Genomic DNA, 17,059 nt, shown 5'->3' with positions numbered 1-17,059 from the left:
GGGGAAAGTTACTGCAAAATCCCCATTTCCTCCCGATCAGCTGAGACCTGGGAGGCAGAGAATAGATGGGGGCAGGGCCAGTAAGAATTTTAACCTCCAGTTCTCTGAACTTCTCAAAATTTCTGCTACCAGTTCTCCAGAACTGGTCAGAACCTGCTGAAACCCACCTCTGATGCAGTCATGTGACACTGCCTTTATGACTGCATTGCTTAGCAAAAGAAATTCTGGTGCAAATCGCCATTGTAACCCAAGGACTACCTATACTTTCATGATTATCTGCCACAATTTAGTATTCCCACGGAGAGATGTGTATCATGTGATCTATTTGGATGTGCCTTGTAATTCAGCACCAGCTACGAAAACAAAATAAGATTTTCAGTAAGGTTATTCTTACGGGGAGCATCCCCAAGGCATGGAATACTTCCGTGATTTCTAAACACTCCAAAGGCCAAAGGGCTAGAAACTATCATGATATTCAGAGGAGGGAAACTATCATTATTATTCAATAGTAGATGATATAATGAATCCACATTCTGTATCAGGGTCCAAAATGTGGTAATTCAAAAAGCTTAGATTTCCAGGTTTTAAAAAAATGCAGTATTAGAAGAATCAACTGTTAGCAACAGAGTCATTATCTGTAACGTAAGTAATATATATGGGTGAAGTACACAAGAAGAAAAATGCTACATGTAGTACTTATCCGTTACCACCTATCTTAGGTATTGTTGAATTAATCTTTGTGTGTATGCCTTCAAGTCAGTCTTGACTCCTGGCAACAACCTGCACAAAGTCCCTGCAATTTTCTTGACAATATTTTTGGAAGTAGTTTATCAGTGCCTTCTTCCTAGGGCCGACAGAGAGTGACTGCCCCAAAATCAAGCAGCTGGTTTTGGGCCTAAGGCAGGACTGAACCTGGTTTCTAGTCTGACGCCTTTATCTACTAAACAAAACTGGCTCTATTTAATTTACATAAGGCGTTACAAAACAGGATTCTTTGAATAAAATATTTTACATGGCAGTAACATTTTATATGTCCACAGATTTTTATATTAATAAACATATTCAAGTATAAACTATAGCCAGAGCGCAAAAGACAGTTACTTATATAATTTAAAACAAAGCCATGGTTACCTAAGTATTGAAGAAATTGTTTACAGCTCACTGAAAATATTCATGTACTTTCCATGTTTTGTCTAGAATATCATTCTATCTTAGAAAAATTTCCAGGTTATTGTTATAAATGCTCTAACAGTGTCGGCGAATCTATGGCATGTGAGCCGGAAGCGGCACATGAAACCATCCCGTGAAGAAGGTGCAGCCTCACTGGCTCCTATTCCGCGTTCTTGTGATCACATGCATGCCGGTCAGCTGGCTGTCGCATGCGCAGGAGCGTGGATCCCAGAAGAGCGGCGTTCCGTCACACATGTGCAGGCCAGCACCTGAACTTCCAGGTTGACATTGCATGCATGCGCAATGGCCAGCTGTTCATCGGGCACGCGTCCATGCTGGTATCTGGGTGCTCAAGTGCCAGCTCACGCATGCAGGATGAACCGCCACTCTTCTCGGTATCAGCGCTCCTGCGTGCGCGAGGGCCAGCAGGGCTGCGCATACCTTGTGAAATGGTTTCGTGTCACTTCCGGCACGCGGTGCCATCAAAGGTTTGCCATCACTGTTCTATAACATGGAATAACCAATAACCAGGCTGGCATTAATAAAAATGCAGAGACCATATTACACTTAGGTTGGAAAGTATTGAATTGGCTGCCTGTTGCTACCCAGAAAAAAAATATGAGGTGGATATTATTTTTAAAGCCTTATGTAGATTAGATACGAGCTATCTGAGGAATCTTTTTTTCTATAGTAACCTTATAGTAACCTTCCTCTGCAGTTACTGCAAGCTGATTTGGAGGTCCTGGGGTCAGGCCTTCTCTGTTGCCACTTCAGTTCTTTCAAGTGTACTTCCCAAAAGGTTCAGGGACCTATCAACTTCATTAGCTTTTTAAAAACCCTTATAATACATTTTACTTATAATTATTTTTACTAGAATGATAAATTTACATTGTTATTTTAAGTGTTTTTAATACACTGATTTTAAATCTATTTTAATTCTTGACTGCCAAGAGACTTCAAAGATCAGAAATTTACTTAGTTAAATAAATACTTTTGCTATCTAAGGTAGTGTATGTTTTGGCTCAAAGAACCTGAATCTAAAACTATGGGGGTTGCAATGGAGAGATTTTCCTACTTGGTGTGTTACTTCAGTTTGTCTTCCAGCAGTAGATAAAAAAGAACATTGGTTCCTGCCATTTCTGCTGTCTAAACATTGCTAAATTTTCCTGCATATGTTTGAGGAAACATAAAGCAAGCACACAACTGAAGTTATTCTTCTATCTTACTTTGATGCTAAATCTTCTACTGCCTCCTGAGCTTCACGCAAAGCAAAAATAGTGAGATAATGGAAAAGAAGTGCCCCACTTGTGTTTTATGCTATTTTGCCATCCCTCTTAAAAATCGTCTCTTACTATACTACTATACTTACTATACTATTACTAAACTGTGGCAAGCCACACACTCAAAATCTTGATTCAAGATCATCTGACAATCTTTTTAACTGGTATGTCTTTGGAAGATTCAGTGAAATCTAACATTCTAAGAGATACAAATTTCCTCTGCCTTATTTATTAACTTTGCGATATTTATGCTTTGAGTAGCAAGGGCATCTCATTCATTAGTGGCCTACGCGCGTAATTTATCACTTGCTAATCTTTCATTTTGCTGCTCAGTAAATTGCCATTTCTAACATCACCACCAGCATTTGTTGGAATGGTGTAAGTGACCGCATCACTTTGCATAATTTACTATCATTTATTACCTGGCAAACATGTTTATGGAAATCTGATTAAGTTTTCTCTCACATATTTTGGGAGAAGACAGATTATTACATACCTTTACAAGCTTCCCATTTAGTTCAGGCAATTCCCCCATTTTCCTGTTATCCAGCATTCTGATTTCATAAGACTGACCTGAAAAAGAAAATATATTTGCAGTTATGCTTTAAACAAAAAAGGATTGGCTGTTTCAGTCAGTAAGAAAAAGTAAGCAACTTTTTGTCCCCAAAATGTATAGGAAGAAATGAAAAAGGGCCATTTTGTGTGTGAAAATATATCTGTATCACTCCTTTTAGAATAATCTTCGTTTCATTAGGTCTGAACTTGATTAAACCAGAAATGACTTGAAATATGGTGGTCAGTTATGTTACACTGAACTACGAGAAATGTAAAAACAGGGATATCAACCAATCTTTTACCTCTCCAGTTACACTGATCCAATTACAAGATACTATAGATTGATGCAGCTGAGTTCCAAGTCATGTTAACTGAATGTCACTTCTAATAATGTCTGTATACAGCTAATACGCCAATGACATTTTTCACCTACCAGAATTATCACCAATCTTTTTTCAAGTTAGCTGCATAAATATATGAGGAGTGTCAAAAGTTAGATGAATACACAAAGTATCACATAAATTAAGGTTTATCAAAGTTGAGATTCATTTTGACAGTAACCAAGGCTAAACTGACTGAGAGATTATAAATTGCACATTGTTATGCAATTGCACTGCTTTGTCAGGTATTTCCAAGCCCATGAATCACATCAAATACTCATGCCGAGGATTCTTGTATTTCCAACTATTTTTTTAAGCTTTACTGTAAAATGTTTTGAGAGTTTTATTGGACAACAGTATATACGAATTTCAATTCAATTTAAAAAAAAACCTACTGTTTGTTGTTTGCCCTTCCTGTTGGAATTTTAGCTTTTATTGCTGTTAGTTTCAGTAGCCAAATTACACTGATATGAACCCAGATCTATAAAGCAGCTGTTAGACCACCTTGTATTCTAGTAAGAGAAATGTAGCTTACCTTGATTGAGATAGGTGAGTGTTTCATCATGAAGTTTTACAGCAGGAGAAGTGGCAGCGCACAACACATACTGAAAGGGCAGAATTTTGTTCTCATTGTCAGTAGGCAAGCTCGATTCTTCTTGCTTAAAGATGGGCAAGGCAAGGACATCGCTACAAAACAAATGTGTGGTCCAACTAATTATTTTTGTTTGTTTTACTGAAAGCCTTTAAAATTGCAGTAAATATCTTTAGTTGACAAATTAAACAAATTATTTAGCACATTAAAATAAGAATTTCTTAAGAATAAGAGAACAAAAGGAATACTGTATGCCAGGGGTAGTCAACCTTTTTATACCTACCGCCCACTTTTGTACCTCTGCCAGTAGTAAAATTTTCTAACCGCCCACAGTAATTCGCCGTGTATCATCATCTGCGCATGCCTCTTGCACATTGTGGATTGGGTTTGGGAAGGCGCCGGCTACCAGCTCTGCTTGTCTGTTACAGCTGGGTGGTGTGGGGGAAGATGCGCGAGCTATTCTGGGACGAGGCTCTTTTGTTTGCGGTTGCACTATAGCGCCATTTAGTTTCACTTATGTAACGTGAACTAAAGTTATGTGCGGGTGATACAAATAGTATATTTTCAGAAATTTAAATTGTCACAGGGAATTTTATGAAAACCTAATGAAAATAATGCTATGAAATTTTTTTAAAAAGTCAATTAAATTAAAAAAAAGGAAAATGCTTCAGTATTGGACAAAACCCCTACCGCCCACCGTGAAAGCTGGAACACCCACTAGTGGGTAGGGAAAAGGTTGACTACCATTGCTGCATGCTGTTACATATCTAAGTTTATCATGGACAATTTCCCTATCAAATACCGGTAAATCCTTTTGGGAAGGATATATGGGTTTTAAAATGAAAATAATATTAGTTGGAAAGCCAGAAACTATACTTGCTTTAGAATTGCTAAACTGAAGGATGAGCATATTACTAGCCAATGTTAAGGCTAAACCTTTCTTAGACTTCAAAGAAAAGGCTCTCTGGGTGAGATGTTTGAGTTTCTTAAACAACTTTGAGAGCACTCTTATCCACTCTTCCCCAAGTTGATGCACTACTTCTACATCGATTTTCAATTCCTATAACCTCCAGCCAGCATTTTTGGGAGCCTAAGTCCAATATATCTAGACTCTAGATATATTGAACTTAGGCTCCCAAAAATGGGGTTCCCAACCTTTTCTATATCCCGTACCCGTAGAACACTTCTGATATAGTCTTGCACCCCATACAAAAGTAAACAATTATATGCATATAACTATAATTTTGAAACTTCTAAACCCAAGTTTTCACACTCCATAATATTGTCTCGCACCCCCAGTTAAAAACCCTCGATTTAGAGAAAACAGAAGCAATGTTAGGTAGGTTGGCAATCTACCATCCCCACAAAAGACAAATGTGATTTTATAAAATGGGCATAGCACTTTTGGATCAAAGGAGATATTCAAACAAGGACTAATTTTTTAACCTATGAGATTTTAATGCCACAGACATGTTGAGACTTCATTTCGAATAAACAATAGATTTGACAACCTCTCAGGATAAAATCATTAGTCAAAAGACATTTTTTTCATAACCCAACTAAATGTTGCGTACCCATGAACATTTATATCTTTATTCTGGGTAAGGCATAGCAATTTCTGTGACCTAAGAATGATGCCCCAAGGTTGATGCTGCTAAAAAACATAATATAAAATCCTTCCTACCCTTCAGAAAATTAATGTGGATTATTAGGAATTTGTTAAGACTCATTATTTCTTCACCATAGTAACTATGGGTGCTTGTGTTCCAAACGTACTTTGAAGCAGTCTCATCCGCAATTTCCCTACTACTAATAATGAAAGAGATTTCCTCAATTTTTCTCTGCCATCTGCCTTTAGAATCCCAGCATAATACTACAAGTTGTTCCAAGCATCAGCATCCAGTACAAAAAGGAAGGGATCAAGAAAGCAGAACCATTTTCACAAATACATGTATGAGCAATCTGAATTCAAAAGTACTTATGTCTATATGGATGATCAAGTTATACTGACACAATGAACTGGGGAAAAAGCAAGCACACATGCATATTTAGGATAAAAACTTCTGGGATAACTTCCCACACAAGCTAGAAATCAACACACAGGAAAAACAGGGCATCCACCCTACTGGGAAGCTATGAGGGATGAGGTTGAGGGGAAAAATTAAAAACAAATGAAATTAATTCTATTCTTTTCTGCTCTTTATTCCTCTCAGAGTCAAATGCAATAAAGTTCTAAAAAATGGGTGGTAGGAAGTCACAAAAGGCTTACCTAGAAACATTTTCATTTACTTTTGTAGGAGAGGCAACTTTGGGTATATCTAATGCTTCCTAGTATCTAAACCTTCATTAAGAGTTTACTTCTCACACAACACTCTTTCTTTCTTGCTGGCATGCAAGAAGTCTTGGCTCAGTAGACACAAAAGCTAGATATCTAGTCTCTGGGCTTTGCCATTCAAGCCAAATACAAACATATAAAAATCTGTTACTCTCTCAAATGCTATCCCTGGGACAGAAGACTTTGAGGGACAGGATCTCCTGGAAGAAAAGTAGTTCCCTCTGCTATTCTTCTGGTAGGACCTACTTTTGTAGGTCTAATTTCTAAATTATATGTGCAGGTACATATTTTCCCATTAACCATGATTGAATGGTATACATATCTGCTATGTTGCTGTTTAAAATGCCCAGATGCTTCAAGTTTGAGATGGCACGTTAGGCGAAACCATAATTTGCTCAGTTTACAAATAAATCACAGTGACTGTATTAACTCTACAAGCAAACCCATTAAGTAAATATATTCCCCAAGACATAATGGTTGGACCATACAACGTGTCTATATTTAATCTTTTGAGCACAGTAAAGCTCACTTCAGGTAGGACAGTTAGTGATACTAAGTAGTTAAGACCCTACCATGCAAATAATCTAGTCTCTTTCTCTTCTTTCTGGGAACCGGAGTACTTCTTTATTTAGTTTTAATTACGCTAAGCCTTATATTACAACTTTTTGAAACGATCGTAAATCAAAGTTTGAGGGTGCATTTGAAGAAACCTTGGAAGTTGTCAAAACAGGATTCAATGTCAACTGTGAGGCTGCTTGTCACCTGACCTAATCCAAAGCTAACAAACCACACGTCTCAACCTTTTCACATGGAGCTTTAAGGATTGAATCTTGGCTGTTGCCTGTATCTCCCCATCTCTTGTAAAGTACACCAACTTTCCTATCTTAAAAGGAATGCTGTTTTAAAAAGAAATATTGATTTTCTTGAAGAATGAAATGACATATCCAACAATCACAACCCACCATTCTTTCAATAACAAAAATGATACAGTAAACTGCATGACACTTATTTCTGGATGTAGTTGAATTTACATTGGACATCAACCACATCATAAGAGTAATGATGCCTTTCTGCGAATATCAATAATTAAGTTAGCAGGAGGTCAGTACTGTATTACAGCTCTGCTAGGTGCACATCTTAATTTCATTTTTAAGACTAAATTAGGAATTGTAACTAAATTATTTGTACAAAATATATACATCTTACATTCTATTATATTGCTATGGCCAAACATGTACAGTAGGTATTCCTACTAGGTAAATCTCTGCTATTCTCAATTTTTTCCTTCATCCCAGAAACATAATTACTTTAAAATGAGAATTAAAAATTAATCTGGTCAGCAATAATCAAGGTAATACCAGTAAGTGGTATCAAAAGTTCTAAATGTAAAACTAGTTTCTAGTTTTTTTCCCAGCCCAGCCCCTGCATGGCAAGCAGCAGCAGAATAATTTGCAGAAACTGTAAAATTTCCATGATTATGCAAAACAAGAAGTCATGTTGCATGTTTTCATATAATTTATTGGAATTGCCAAAATAAGCTTTTCTTACTATTTTTTAAACGTATTATTAAGTTAGTGAAGATCAGACAGATGACTGGTTATGGCTAGGACAAGAATTATGAAAGACAGGATATATGTGTTTCAAAGCAATAAGGAATCCCACTTGCTGTAAAATAAAATGAATGACATAAAAGTTACTTCCAAGATAATAAAACTTTCTGGAAATAAGGTTCAAACTAAGTACATGTTTTTTTCCTTGATATGAAGCAAACTTTTCTGAATAGCAGGCCTTATTTCATCAAAACCACTTGCTTATCTCTTACTATCCTAATGAGCTGCCTTTCTGGAGCTTGACCATGAAGTTCTACATCCATCTTCTCTCAAATGTCCCATTATTTTTAATGGTATTATTCTCAGGACAATGCATATTGCATTGCCTTTAAGGTCATTGTAATGAAATATATGAAGATAAGTCCTCTCATTGTAATATTATTCTTTGCTTCTGTCCCATGATAGTAATGTGTTAGTACATTATATAAAGTAATATGTAAATATAAACTGGATTCTTCAAGTGGGGTTCAACCGATCCTATTTTGTATTGTGAATCTAAATTAATACGTTGTCAACTCATTCAGTCTAAATTATGGATTAGAGCTAGTTCTACAGCGTTCACAATTTTCTCTCACCACTATAGATTTCAGGCTCTTTTCATAATTTTGAATTCTTGCTATGTTTCTAAATTCATAGAATCTTAAGTAGACTATACAGGTAGCCCTCGACTTACGACCACAACTGAGTCCAAAATTTCTGTTGCGAAGAGACAGGTAAGTAAATTTTGCCCCATTTTATGACCTTTCTTGCCACAATTGTTAAGTGAATCACTGCAGTTGTTAAGGTAGTAGCATGGTTGTTAAGTGAATCTGGCTTCCCCATTGACTTTGTTTGACAGAAGGTTGCAAAAGGGGATCACGTGACCCCAGGACACTGCAATAGTCATAAATATGAGTCAGTTTCCAAGCATCTGAATTTTGATCATGTGACCCCAGGGATGCTGTAATAGTCATAAGTATGAAAAATGGTCGTAAGTCACTTTTTTCAGCGATGTTGTAAATTTCACCAGTCACTAAATGAACTGTTGTAAGTCAAGGACTGTCTGTATCAACATATGAAATTACCTTCCTTTTGCTATAGCTGTCTCCAACCATGAAAAGCATTTGAAATAGCAGCTAAGGGTGCAAATGTTGGTCTTATGATTTCCTTTATACAATTCCATAGTTTTATCAAGCTTTGTCTGATGTTTTTTTTATCCTCCTTTGTATCTTTCTACCTTAAGTATCTATGAAGTTCATTGGCTGAACCAGCTCCTTCCAAAATTGCCATTCTGCTGTGTAGAAATTTTAGCAACTCTGTTAACCAATATAGGCAGCTTGCTACGGTATTTTATAATAAAATCCAAAATGTGGAAGGCAAGGCCACCCCTTGCTTTAGCAGGGATGTCAAACTCACAGTGTCACGTTTTTGTCACGGGACATATCATGACCTTTCCCCCCTTCGCTAAAATGGGAGTGGGCGTGGCCAGCACATGACACATCCATCCCACAAGTTTCACACCTCTGGTTTAGAGTCTTAACAGAATTCTTTTGTTTAGAACCTTCCCCTCTCCATATGAATTTACTGACACTGTCTTGCCATTCGTCTAAGGTTCTCTTGGAAATTCTAACTAGGGCATTTGAAATAAATCATTTATCTTGGGTAAAACATTCATTTGAATGATTGCAATTGATCTTAACCAAGACAGTTTTAAGTTCTTCCACCTTTCAAGATTTTTTTTAATCTTTTGCCATAATCCGACAGAGTTATTCTGACAAGTTTCTTGATTGTTTCCTATTAAGTGCAAACAAAGTTATTTTGCTGAGTGGGCTAACGACCAGATTTTTTTTTTTGCAGAAAATTCCATCTTGTAAAAAGGGCCTCTGGTGGCTCAGACTGGTAAGACAGTCTGTTATTAACAGCAGCTGCTTGCAATTACTGCAGGTTCAAGTCCCACCAGGCCCAAGATTGACTCAACCTTCCATTCTTTATAAGGTAAGTAAAATGAGGACCCAGATTGTTGGGGGCAATAAGTTGACTTTGTATATAATATACAAATGGATAAAGACTATTGCTTGACACAGTGTAAGCCGCCCTGAGTCTTCGGAGAAGGGCGGGATATAAATGCAAATAAAATAAAATAAATAAAATAAAATAAGTATTAAAAATCTTTAAATTATTTTTGTTTACTGAACACCAATTTTATATTCCAAATATTTGTCCTATTTATGGATTATTTCATTAGCTGCTTTTTTGCTATTTGTGGTTCTGTAAGAATTAATATTACATCCTCTATATAAATATTTAAGCTTATATTTCTGACCATGGATTTTGAGGCTTGTTAGTCACCTCAGATCTTTTTTTCTGCCAGTATTTCTAATGCAAAATCAAAGAAGTGAATGGACGTCTTTACCTTCTTCCTGTACTGACTTTAAAAAAAAATCTGCTGAGGGTACTCCATGAGATGTAAACTTCGCTTTTTGCCATTAATATATACCTTTAACTGAAGCTTGAAATTTTCTCTGGGATCCACTTTATTTAGAACCCGCTGGCATTGACAGCAAATTATTAAAGGCTTTTTTCTGCATCTAAGAAAATTAGGGCAGCTTTCTGTATAATGATATATATTTCTTCAGTCTATCAGTTAATATTGTAAGGAAAAACATAGAACCTAATCTTATATGTAACAATAACACTGGTCTACTGAATATGATTGTGGTTTCTCAGGGTAATTTCTTTCTTTATAAATCAGAACTATATGAGCTCCCACCGCCTCCATGTTGGAGGTATTACCTTTGTTTCTTTAATTTTATTATATTTGCAAATATTCTGATAGCTCAGTATTATAAAGAATTCAAAGAAGAACTATCAGCCCAATGTGAGTTTTTCACAATTTGTTTCATTGCAGTTTTTGTTTTTTGAACAGCTATAGGCGTACTTAATATTTGCCTACATTGTTCATTGTATTATTTGATGAACAACTTCTTGATATACTGTATTTATTTATAGCAATTCCATCAACACTGCTCTTACAGCATAATTCTTCAAAGAAAGCTGCTAATTGAGGGTAAGGGTTAGGATACCCTAAACCCCGCTGAAGATGTTACCTAGCCTGGTAACGAAACATTTGGAAACCAATCCACAAGCTTGGAGAACAAACCCTCACCCGCATTCTACATCCGAGCTACAGATATTTGCCACTATTGCAAAGCTGCTAATTCTCCTGTTACTTCTGATCTTCAGTATAACAATTTGGATCCTTTTTTAATTACTAATATTCTTACACAGGAATTTTAGTTAATAAGCTAATAATTTCCCAGATTTTATTTACATGTTCAAAATTTTTCTATTTGGCAAACTTTATCTTCTTCTGTAACTTAGTTTCTATTAGATTTAATTGCTTAGTTTAGCTTAGTTTCTTACAATTCTTTCATTAATTGTCTGCTGGTTTTAATGTTTTTGTTATAATTCTCTTATTCTTATAGAACAATAGCCATTTTGAAGTCATTGCACTATTAGCTGCCTTCTAGATTTAACCGAAATTGCTGATTATTGCTTCCGTAGCTATACATAAAGTGGCACTGAGATACAGAGCAGTACAGTTTGTGAACCTTTTTGAATTTTTAATGTTTCTGTATAAACATGACCTAAAGGTGATTTATTTTCCACAAAGGTCCTATATTAGATAAGCAGAAAATCCAATGAAACCAATGAGTCAAAACACTTAAATACGCAGCCTTGGATCATTTTCCTCAATAAAGAAACAAACCTTTTTGACTCATTTGTTTTTATTCAGTTCAAGCTTATTTAGTTTTAGGAATTATGTCAGGAACAGATCATGTTTTAGATTATATTTATGCACAAATATTAAGAATTCAAAAGGGTATGCAAACTTCTGAGTACTACTGCGTTTGATTTTAACATTTTTGTTACCGTAATACATTTGTTGAAGAAAAAAAATGAGCATAGAACAGGGATATCAAACTCAATTTCATTGGCCCATCAGGGTTGTGTTTGACCTCGGGGTGGTGGTGGTGGTGGCCAGCTCGACATTCCTCGTTGGGGGCACGTGTGATGGATCACACGAGACTGAGGGAATCCTGCAGCCCTCTACAGGAGCTCCATTTTCACTGGCAGAGGCACTGCAGGCCGGTCCTTCGTTGTTTCCAGGGCAGCCCTGCAGACCAGATCTAAGCACCCCGTGGGCCTTGAGTTTGACACCCCTGGCATAGAAGAAAGAAACTTCTGTTTGCATGTCCTATAGATGCCTACCTATTCTTCTTGAAGTTAGTATGGAGAAAATAAACCTAACAAACAAAAATGAAGTTGCACCCTTTTCTTCCCTGTTTTTGGACATGATCAAGACCAACCCCAGTTCATCTTTTTGCTTAATCCCATCAAACCTAATCTGACCCTCTCTGTCCCCTGCAATCCCATCAAAATAAAGAACAAAAGCTTCCTCACCAGCTCATGTACAGCACAAGGGCAGCCCTTACAAGGAAACTGCAACATAGCAATCATTCCATCTTCCATCAACCGATGACTTCAAAATTCCAGCTCCTTCACAATGAACGTCTGCTGCCCTCCTGAAAGGCCCATTTTGCCAAACAAAAGAACTCATCCCAAATACACTAACAAAAATCTGCCTAGCTACTCCAAATTAGCTAGCAAGTCAGATCCCTGGATTTCCCACCTTGTAGCCCTATACACATTTTTGCTTTTCCATTTTGCAGGTTCTCTCTTTCTTGTTGCAATAAACATGGATCTTCTTAATGTTGGACTTCTTCAGATTGAATCTAAAACAACTTAGCTTTTCCAAGGGAATACATTTTGAAAGATTTTCTTTTACAGTTATTAATCTAAAGAGCAGCCAACACAAGCAAATTCTTACATGGATATATACTGTAATAAAATCAGACTTTTTCAAAGTCTATGTCCTTCTTGGCAGTGTCATATATATATATCACATGGCATAAACCAGTTACACAGGAACTTTTTATGGTATTTTGGAAGCAGCCTGATTTCTGTTGTAAAACTACAGATATGCAAGTCCAGGATGGCATCTGTAGATACCACAATGCTTACACCTTCCTTAGTACTTAGGAAACTCCTTTTTTTAGGTTATGTGAGTGAAACTTTAATCTTTATTTTTCCTGGATTCAGTGCAAGTACATGGCATGAATTATCTAATCAACCAGGATAGATAATGACAACAACCTAAGACCTGACCTTGCAGATATGCAAAAAACAGGGAAGGAATGTCAGGTTTACAGAGTTCTAAGTCTGCAGCTTATTTTTTGTGGGATAATAATGAATTTATTTAAATAAAAAGTTTTGCCTAATGCAAAAACACAGTGTGAAAAAGGCACAAACATGTTCAGTTAAATCTAGGAATAAACACAGAACATCCATTCCCATTCACTAATTGAATTATATTTTTAGGACAATAAAGCAAAATTTGAAACAATGGCTTGTCGTCTTATTGACTTTAGAATAATACGCCAGTATTGTTCCTGACCTAAAATAAATGGCTTATTCAACCAAACAAACCATATTATGGCTCAGCACAACATGTGCATCCAACCAACAGAGGTAGTTGAGTTCACAACAGTTTTATTACCAACACACCAACAATCAGAGGGACATTAAGATTTTGATTCTGTGCAATAAATTAGCACACCATTCAATATTAGCACTATAATGTTTATTATGTTTTCCTCCTATATTTACAGTTGTTTCACTTTTTTTTTTACTGTTAACGTTTTTATATTCTATTTTATATTCTATTCTATTCTATTTATAGTCTAGTTCACTCTAAGATTGTTTTATTAGTGAAAAGGAAACAAATCCTATAAATATAAACTAAGTGAACAAAAAAATCCTGACTTATGAGGTTTAAATGTGGATATTACTTCATAATGAAAAAACAGCTGACATGCTTTCCCTTCTTTAGTTTTGCTCAAACTGATGGCCTGCAGGACTGCAGGTTTCCTCTATTTACAAAATGTTAGGAAGCCAGATACTAAATTAAATAAGAACTCCTTTAGTTACGAAGCATTTTAATTTGGTTACTTATGCAATGAAAGTATGTAGGAAAGAGCAGGTTTCCTTGTACGTGCTCCATAAAACTGTCACCAGTACACACTTTTAAAGCAAGAGTTTGTTCCATGCAATATGTTACAAGTGCATTAAGACATCTTGAGAAAAGAAGTACAAGGTAACCATTCAAAATTAAGAGAAAATATTTGTTTTTCAACCAGATTTATTGCCAATATGTTTAATTACTTCAAATATGAGGCTGAACTCGAATGAAGACTAAAGTTTCCAAGTTTATTCAACATGGTAATTTTTTCATCTCCTAGAATACCGTATTATAAATCTATACATGCTACAACAGGGGTCCCCAATCCCCCGGCCGCGGTCCAGTAATGGGCCTCAGCCCATATGGAACAGGGCCGCGCAAGCAGCTCCATTTGCCCGCCACTCGCACAAACGGAGCGGCACACACGCACACCTGCCGCTTGCACAGAACTATTTCCTCTAACATCTCCTCCCCCCACACCGGTCCACAAAGCTGAAAAGGTTGGTGACCATTTTACTACAAGAAGCCCTATCGTGCTACAAACATTTTGGCAGGGTCAACTTTGAGGCACATCCGTGAAGGCAATGTGCAACTCACCCACCATTTTAAAGGGCATACCACTATCACTTTCCACACATCCACCAATCACTACATCAGGCGCAAACAAGGAACGCCATGGATTCTACACCTTATAACCAACTAGACCAGATACTTCACATTTTGTATAGCCAAGTGTGAAGTATCTGATCCAGTTGGTTATAGCTTTGCTGGCTGAGGGACTCTGGGAGTTGAAGTCCACAAGTTTAAAGGGACCAAGGTTGGAGACCCCTGAGTTGTAGGATATAGAACCCATGGCATTCCCCATTTGCGCCATGTAGTGATTGGTGGATGTTAAGAGCATATTTGCTCTAACCACACCTCCTCCACGTGACATCACATCACTCAGAACATTCCAGCTCAAATCTTTTTGGGTGCATTTCCCCCATTGTTAAAAGCTCTCTGAAAAAAAAAAAGAATGGGCAAAAGCACCTCCTTGACTTACCTCATACTGTAGGCACCAGCACCTAGCTCTTGGCCAATGCCAGAAAGGCTGGCATCGAAATCCTGAACTAGGCCTGACTCGATGACTTCATCCGCTAAGGGCAGCTTCAGAGCCCAAGCCATTTTTGAAGAGGTTTCAGCAGCTGGCTAGCTAAGGATAGAGAAGCAACTCTTCCAGAATCTCCCAAGGCACACTAGGATGCCGCCGCCGTCGGGGCTCCGGCCACCATGCCCACTCCAGAACCACCTCTTTAAGACAAACAAACAAAAAAACAAAAAAACCAGTTAAGATACAGAAGGCATGGGAGACCTCTCTCTTCCTTCACCAACCCACATGGTTCCCTTAGGTTAGGGGTCTGCAAACTTGGCTCTTTTAAGACTTGTGGACTTCAACTCCCAGAGTCCCTCAGCCAGCAAAGCTGGCTGAGGAATTCTGGGAGTTGAAGTCCACAAGTCTTAAAAGAGCCAAGCTTGCAGACCCCTGCCTTAGGTGCAGCTGCCTCTTATCGCGGTGTTTGTAGACAAGCCCCACTAACACCCCCTTACTCCGCAAAAACTCTTTTCTTAAAAAAAAAGTTTTTGCAAGGATTCAGTGAGGAAGGCGAGCCAGGTTTGTTCTCCGATCGTCCTCCTCCAGATTTCCGCTTCTCTTGGATTGCAAAGCCCTCCGCAAAAGAGAGAAACCCACCCACCCACCCCAAGTAAGCAAAGGCACCGGGACCTCTTTTGGACAACTCTCCCTTCCCAAGTCGGCCACCCCGGCGGATCTTGCCCGGGTTCTACTCAAGAGGAGCCACGCACCAAACGAGGAGGGGAAGTCCCATCGATCACACGTCCCCACCCACCCACCCACCCAGGTGATCTGGATTTACCAGCCAGCCATGCCGGATACTCCGGCAAATACAGACCTTTCCTACTCCCGAGGCCCCAACACCACCCACGCTTCCGGGCACAGCACCATTGCTATCCATCCGACCCCTGCCTTTGCATGCACCTATTCTGCCCGGGCTCTTCTAGGGTTCCAGCCCAGCACGCAAAAAAACGAAAAGAAAAAAAAAAACACCCACGAGCGCAGCAAGGAGCGCGGGAACGGCCTCCCATCCAGCCCGGCAGCCCCCAAAGCAAACTAGGCACCTTCTCTCCCCCAGCCCCGAGATCCACTCAACATGGAGGCAGACGGAAAAAAAAAAAAAAAAAAAGGAAGAAAGAAAGACGAGGACGCCGCTACATGCAGCAGCCCAGCCGGGCTACCGCGCCGGTCCCCGCCCCCTCCCTCGGCTGCCGCAGCCAATCGGGGCTCTCCCTCCCGCCCCTTCTTCGGCTTTGACCAATCGAATCGTGAGAGTCAAGCTCCGTTTCCTCCCCACCCCCCCACCCCGCTTTGCTTTCCAGGCCGAGCCGGAGCCTTGCGGGGATGAAGTAAAGAGAAAGGGGCGGGGCTTGCTGAGGTGCTGGTTGTAGAAGCCCGGGCGGGGTTGATGGAAGAGGGGTGGGTGGGTGGGATAGGTGAGGTTGATGGGGCAGCGGCATCCTGCGTTAAGCGAAAGTCAGTCAAAGCAGTCGGAGGGAGACGGTTCGGTGGGAATAGTTCCCTAAGCTTAGCATACCATGATGGAACCTCAAGTCTAGTGGACCTTAAGCAGTGGTGGGCTTCAAATTTTTTTTACTATCGGTTCTGTGGGCGTGGCTTGCTGGGTATGGCATAGCTTGTTGGGTGTGGCATAGCCTAGTGGGCGTGGCAGGGGAAGGATACTGTAAAATCTCCATTCCCTCCTCACTCCAGGGGAAGGACACTGCAAAATCCCCATTTCCTCCCCATCAGGTGGGACTCGGGAGGCAGAGAATAGATGGGGGTGCGGCCAGTTAGAATTTTTATTACCGGTTTACTACTCAAAATTTCTGCTATTGGTTCTCCAGAACTGGTCAGAACCTGCTAAAACCCACCTCTGATCTTAAGTATGTTTAATTACGCGATCCAAAGAAAACTCGAAAGCCAAGTTTGGTGTACTGGTTAAAAGGCACTGGCCCAGAAACC

General features: G+C 38.8%; 1 protein-coding gene across 4 annotated transcripts in view; it reads right to left on the bottom strand.

Annotated features, from left to right (window-relative positions):
- The window catches only part of TFCP2 (transcription factor CP2), a 44,689-nt gene extending 28,400 nt beyond the window's left edge, over nt 1-16,289 (bottom strand). For 2 of the 4 annotated variants that reach the window (XM_058170703.1, XM_058170706.1), the window contains exons 1-4: nt 16,159-16,289; nt 15,026-15,273; nt 3,921-4,072; nt 2,947-3,023 (exon numbers count right to left, since the gene is read on the bottom strand). In XM_058170703.1, coding sequence (XP_058026686.1) covers nt 2,947-3,023; nt 3,921-4,072; nt 15,026-15,147 — 351 coding nt within the window. In that variant the 5' untranslated portion in view covers nt 15,148-15,273; nt 16,159-16,289. Of the gene's footprint in view, nt 1-2,946; nt 3,024-3,920; nt 4,073-15,025; nt 15,274-15,932; nt 16,046-16,091 lie in introns of those variants that run through there. The other 2 variants (XM_058170704.1, XM_058170705.1) reach the window with 2 other exon arrangements.
- Nucleotides 16,290-17,059: the final 770 nt, after the last annotated feature.

This window comes from Ahaetulla prasina, chromosome 2 (genome assembly GCF_028640845.1).
Source record: "Ahaetulla prasina isolate Xishuangbanna chromosome 2, ASM2864084v1, whole genome shotgun sequence".
Classification (NCBI taxonomy): Eukaryota; Metazoa; Chordata; class Lepidosauria; order Squamata; family Colubridae; genus Ahaetulla; species Ahaetulla prasina.
The sequence above is the reverse complement of the archived record's forward strand: the minus strand, read 5'-3'. Positions and strand labels throughout refer to the sequence as shown.